The 6,866-nt window shown below is 38.5% G+C and overlaps 1 protein-coding gene across 1 annotated transcript in view; it reads left to right on the forward strand.

Moving 5' to 3' along the window:
* Positions 1 to 6,588, forward strand: part of LOC111052859 — a 47,463-nt gene extending 40,875 nt beyond the window's left edge. Inside the window, exons 2-3 of the mRNA XM_039425415.1 lie at positions 772 to 1,497; positions 2,701 to 6,588. Coding sequence (XP_039281349.1) covers positions 772 to 1,497; positions 2,701 to 3,924 — 1,950 coding nt within the window. The 3' untranslated portion in view covers positions 3,925 to 6,588. The remainder of the gene's footprint in view (positions 1 to 771; positions 1,498 to 2,700) is intronic.
* Positions 6,589 to 6,866: the final 278 nt, after the last annotated feature.

Below are 6,866 nucleotides of genomic sequence, written 5' to 3' on the forward strand. Positions count from 1 at the left end.
ATTTTTCTTTTCATTTTAAATTTAAAGAATCTACAACCGATTGCAAAATGTATTCTCAAACCAAATTGATTTTCAAAAAATCATGAGAGCATCTGAACTTTCTTATAATTTATTACAAATGATTATAATCTTTTGGACAACCGTCAAAGTAGACGTTAACTCCTTCATTTCCAAATGAAATAACACATAACAATAATACAAAATTGAAACTCCGTGGGAGTTATTACGTCTCTCTTCATTGCCTAAATCTCCAAAGACTTATACGAAAAAACTAGCTCGATTTGGACGATTTGTGAGAAGTAATTCCAAATAAGGTTTAGTCCAGATAAAACCTGAGTCGAATCCCCCGTGGAGATTAGGCTATTATAGTTTGTAAGAATGTCAATGTCGAATAATACTGATTCGTTCTCGAATGCAGTGACTTAACGTCTTCCACGTGATGGCAAGTAGCATGCGAAATCTCATAATTTCCATTTCTTTTTGCTGTGAACTCTAAGGTCAATGTGCATATTAATTTCACATTAATAGTCAATGGACCAACAAAAAATACGGAACTGCTGTTTGTTCTTTGTCGTCTGAGAATCGTGCGGTGATTTTTATTCCTACATGATACAATCTGGTTGCACATTTCATGAGACAATTTCGGATTCCAATATTCCAGATAAATAAATTTATCATTTGAAGTCACATTCAGCACAAAATTCATTCTATTTTGGATAAACAAAGGACTGGATCATTCATATTATTGATAATAATGTTTGTGTCGTGCAGGTATTGATGTGGCTGTGTGCGATGCCGGCGCTGGGTTTGCCGACGCCGAGACGCCTGCCGGAGCCACAGGCATTGGTGAGGCAGCCGCAACCCGCACCGCGACTCTCAGCTCACAGACAAGAGGTGCTCGCCGGCCGCGACTTCCTCAGCGTGTTCATGCGTACTTCCTCGTCACACAGTGCATCCCGGCACCACCCGGGTCGCGCGACCGCCATCGGCTCCGACTTCTCGGAGAACAGCAACTCAGTGCACAGGGTGGAGGGTGAGGAGAGAGACATCAACCACAAAGGAGAAAACGTTCTGGAGGCGACCGATTACGCCGAAGAGTTCGAGTCGGCTAGGAATTTCAATAGCAGAGACCGATTCACGGAAGACCAACGACTGTCTCTAGACGCCGTCTCACCTACTACTACCCCCATCGTTACCGAAATCCCCACCACCACCACTACCGAAATCCCTTCAACCACTACACCTGCCTCAGAGCCTGAGGACGAGGCAGCCGTCAGCACGTTCTACGACCTGGACGAGGAGAATCCGTCCGAAATCGGGATGGGCGCCCTGACCGAGCAGCCCTCCTTCGCCAGCTACTGGGCACGCTTCACCGAGAGAGCGTCCTCCACGCCTCCAACACCACCTCCCACCCCAAGCTCCTCACATGACAACGAGCAGCCGCTGCAAGTCATCTCCGTCCGAGTCTCGTCGTCTGTCGTTCGTCACTCTCATAAGGTACAGTAATCAAATAGTCCAAATGTTGTTTTCAGTCGTAGGCTACCACTGATTTACTCCATCCAATATGAATTAATTCAAATAACTGCTAGGCCACAGGACAGAAAAGTTCATTTTTAAAGTTTGAATTTTTTTGAGTCCTCATCCACTTGTTCATGCACAATAAAATGCATGAAGAATTCTAATTTGGAAATACGTTGTGAATTGATTAGGTGTACTCCAATCTCTCAATCATTAATTTATTCATGATTGGAAACATGAATTATTGGAATCAGTCATTGAGGATTGATGTTATCAATTGTGATAATAATTTAAGGAATAATAGGAAACAAGTTTCTACAGTGCAATATATTTTTTCCGATGCTCATCGATGAACAACTTATAAAATTCATAGAATCTAAGAAGATCAGTCTTCTCACAATACAATTTTAGTTTCACAATGTTCAATTCTCATCAATCTTGAACGTTCATTTCCAGATTTGCATCATCGAGTGATGCAAATATTATCCTCAACGTAGCTTTTCTATCATCGGGAAAAATGTCTCTTACGTGAATCTGATGCGAATTAATTGAATTATTAGTTACTCTTACTAGTGCAAAACTTCATGCTATTCTGTTTATCTTGAACTTCAAATCTTTCTGTTCTTTTCATTGACATGGAGGAAATCAAATAAATTAATTCCCGAACTCGAAATCAAAGTTGCCAATCACTATCTTCTTCTTTCAGTTCAATCGTTTGATTGGTTGGTAGCCTTCTATCTGAATCTGTTCATTGCTACTCTCTTCCATTGCACATAGCTTATAGCACCCAGAACCTTCGTCATTTGTCTTAAATACTGTAGCCGGGGTCTTCCACGACCCCTTTGTCCATCAACTGTATTGAATATTGGCCAGAATCTTGGCCTGAATGCGTCATGTTTTATTATGTGTCCAATCCAGCCAATCACTATATCATTTTCAAATTTTTATCATGTTACAAAACATGGTTTTCAGGCTTAATCAGCCACATCTTCAGCTATGTAGTTCACTACTGTAGGTTTAGACGAGCAGTAGTCAAGAACAAAGATTGAGATATGGCTGGCTAAGCAATGAAACAGTGTTCTGTTGTGGACATCATTTTACTTGTTGTTTATTTATCATGGAGGAATACTTCAACATCATCACAATATAATGTTGAATGATTTAAACTTGATGATGTTGTAGGTTGACGACCACTCTACACCGAAACCATTCGAAAGCGAGAAACTGGTGAAGACTGCCAGCCGGCTGGTGACAGAGGAGCAGCCAACACTGACCGCCGTGCAGCGAAGCTCACTCAATGTGGAGGAGGCGCCTCTCATCGAGGCTCAGGGTCACGGAGGTCACCAGGTCCAGAGTCAGCACTACGCACCCTACAGACCTGCCCAGCATCCACAAGTCATACCAATACACACGTCATCCACCACAGAGACCACGCCGCAGACATCAACTCCCCCTAACTCATTCGGAGTCCGTAACCTACAGAAACCAGCTAGTCAAACAAACGGATTCAGCGAACAGCAGACATCTGTTGGAGCCCAATACCAATCAACCGACTACCACAACAGTCCTGAAGCTTTAGCTGCCGTTCAGGAGGAGATCAACGTACACCGTACCGATTTTCTGAAACTTAAAGATACCAAACCAGAAAACCGTACTCACAAAGTGAACAGATACGAGTTGGAGAACAAACCAAGGAGTGAAGATGATGAAGGTAGTGATTTTGTTGAGAGAACACAACCTAACCATGGGTACAGACAATATGGGGGACAAGATAAGAAGGAAGGGAAGGGGGGAGATTCTGTGACAAGCTATGATAATGAACCAAAAGCGTTAGCTTACCATTATGACCCACAAAATCCGCAGTTGTCACCGGTGAGTTATCAAACGAGTGTTTCGTCGGCAACGTCGGGTAGTCGAGTGCGGTTCTACAGTGAGCCGCTGGGTTACAGGAAGGCGTCACAGCGACAAACACTGGAGCAGCAGCAACCGGTGGAACCGACACTGCAGCAGCAGCGACCGGTGACACCGGAGCGTAGCTACCAGCAGCCGGAACGGGTGTATGGTGTGCCTGAACAGAACTACGAGGTGGACGAGGCTGTGAGTGTGGTGACCAATGGGCGAGCTCACGGCGTCCAGAGTCCTGCACCTGGACCTTCACCACCTCCGTCAGGTCCCCCGCGACCCGGTGACAGCGAGGACCCCAACAAGTCTGGCTACGTGCTGGAGGGCAGGAACTTCCGCAAGTACCGCGTCGAGGAGAAGACGGCCGACGGGTTCATAGTCGGCGAGTATGGCGTCGTCAGCCACGATGACGGTAGTCTGCGTGGCGTCCGCTACACGGCCGACAGCACCATCAACCCAAGACTCATCTACGACGCACTCGTCAAGTTCCTATCGCTCAAGTGAACAACCAAGCTCAACGCAACGCAAACAACACACGCTCTGGCCTGCTGCTCGATGCACTAATGGATCAGTTTTTTTTTTTATCGAAACGAGGAAACTTTATGTAGCTTTTCTACTAACAAATAATCCGCATACTAGCAAAAGCTTCTTAAAAATTATTGTGCATTAAAGCTATTGTCAGCTCTATTGAAGTGTTTATATTTTGTTTATATTATCTTTGAAAACTTGGGATTCTCGATTATAATATTAGATGATAGTATTCAATAATATTCCGGGATTGATAGTATTGTAACTCGGTATGTGGAAAAGTCAAAGCTTATTGTCATTGCATTGAATTAGTAATGTATTGTACATTTTTTAGGTAGTAGTGAAGCTTTATTGTCCTGCGATATATATTTATCTATCCACATATAGATTCTTCCTATGAACTTCACTTGACTTATTTTAATCTTCCAGTCGTCCGTTTCACAACCTCTACTGATGAAGCAGATACTTAAAGATTTATGTTTAATAGCAAAAATGTTTTCAACCTTGATATTATACTGTTGATTGAAAATTCGATAAAATCATTTATAATTATTCGTCTAATTTAAACTTTCCATCTGTGAAATTCTTCTATTGCTTTCTTCAATTCTAACTCTTTTAGAATGTAGGATAAGTATTATGTATTAATTACTGGATAGATTGTAGATTTAATTTTATTTATTTGTGGACTATTAGTGAAAAATCATTGAGCTGCAGGCCTCACTACTTCGATGATCCATGATTTGCCACAGATCAATAGATTCAGAAGTGGCCGTGTGTTGTGTGATACACTGTATATTTTAAAACATGATTGGACTTTACGGATATATCTAATTGTGCCAAATTAAATTCTCACCATTATTTGCTTCTCAAAGATCAAAATGCGAATTAAAACTTGATATTATTAATGTCTTGCTCAAGTTCAACTTCTCCAAGAAGTGCCTTATATTTATTTAGTTACTTATAAGAAAGTTTCAAGTCGATAACACTGTCTATTATAATATTCTAAATCTACTCAAATCATAATTGTTCAGAATTACGTTTATTTGATCATAATTTCTCTTGAAGAGCTAGTCAATTTGAATATTTGTATTTGAATGACTACTTAGACTAGTTACAAATTTTTTATCAAACTGAATTCTTTCATTTGTACTAATTTACATTTACATGAGTCAAAAACATCTTGCTCAATTTTGCTATGAAGTTGTTATTACCAAAAGGAACACAAGCATGCATGTGGAATGAAATAAATTCTTTTGCACATTACAACATGGGATTCTTCTTCGATATGATTAGGCTACATTCTACACTAATTCTCTCTCATAACATGCTTTAATATTGGTCTACTCGCAACTAAAATCTTCGAAGTGGATTGAGCATGGTCGAATGCATCTCCTGATCTATGAACCTCTAGTATCAGTCTATAGTTCAAGATCACGTTTAGATTATTAGAGCAAAACTGAAATGATGAAAACTCACAAGATTACTGTTCCAAAAAAATGTTAGTCCACTGAATTATCTACTCCCATCAGCATTTTTCAAATGATTCCCAAGATTTTTCAAGAGATAATTTCCATCTCCTATGTTAAATTGTTTATTCAAGGGTTTTATAAGAAATTTACTATTATCTGTAATGATTTCCCTACAATGAACACAGAACTATAACAAAAACTGGAATGGAATCTTGTATCTAAACTCTAAAGTCTACAAGACCAATACAGCCTTACATTGGAGATGGTGGAAAATGTTATGAATAAATTCCATTAAGTTCATTAAGAGATGTTTCATCATTATTCAGTAAATTAGAGCTTGGAGTTAATTATAACTTGGGTGATTGAAAACACTATAGAACGACTGGCATCAATAGGCCTATTTACTCTAACGAAGAGTGATAATAACTCAGTCTATCAATCTAAACAATTCAATGACAACACAACAATAGATTAGGAACTGGTATTGGAACATCAAATAATGAAAAATAGTTCAAATTGAGTTAAGAGCTTTTCTAGAACAAGATTAACATTGTACACCACTACTGCGACTTGTATTGAATGACCGTGACAAATTTTGTAGTTTTATTATGTGAAGTGATATTACACATACATGAGATACGACTACAATATTTTTTATAAATGTATTACGTTTTTCGGTGATAATTTTACTTCATATTAGAGATATTATTTATCATAATTAAGTGCTGAGTAGATTCCTAATGATTTAAGTTTATTAAATGATTTACTTTTAATGACATGGTTACAGCTTTACAACACTGTGAATGTGATATGATTATACTCTGAAATTATAATTATATGAGATCAATGTGAAGAAGTCCTGCTTGATAATGATTTTGATAATCTTGAATTATACATAGGAATTCCCAATATTGTAATACGAACTGATCAGTCTTATTCTATTTTCATTGGAATCATTAACAAGAGTATGTATTGATTTCTGTCTTTTCAAACTGTAACTTATACCTAACGTGAAATGAGCTGAAGCCATAATTTCATTCTATTTGTAACACTTAGGTTCATTTTATTATATGAAATGCATGCTTCAAGTGATTACATATTAGTACTTAAGATTTACTTAAGCTGACTCGCTGTTTTTCCCTAAGGAGAAAATAAAACTGATATGCAATAATGTCTTCTTGATTTTGATCCATTACCCTCTAGTGTTTACAGTGACAATAATTATTAGAATTAACAAATTCTGATGAAAATTCGAGTTCTTTTGAAAAATATGTAATCAATAAGAGTAGGAGTTCGAGTGTCATGAATGATTGAGTTGTTTCTATAACTCAAGATTATAAATGAGACTATCGTGAGATTCACTAAAAAATGACAGCATTCCCAGTAAATGGCATCAAACCTTCTCATTTAATCAATCCTAATATAATTCAATATCACTATAATCTTAAA

Source organism: Nilaparvata lugens, chromosome 1 (genome assembly GCF_014356525.2).
Source record: "Nilaparvata lugens isolate BPH chromosome 1, ASM1435652v1, whole genome shotgun sequence".
Classification (NCBI taxonomy): domain Eukaryota; kingdom Metazoa; phylum Arthropoda; class Insecta; order Hemiptera; family Delphacidae; genus Nilaparvata; species Nilaparvata lugens.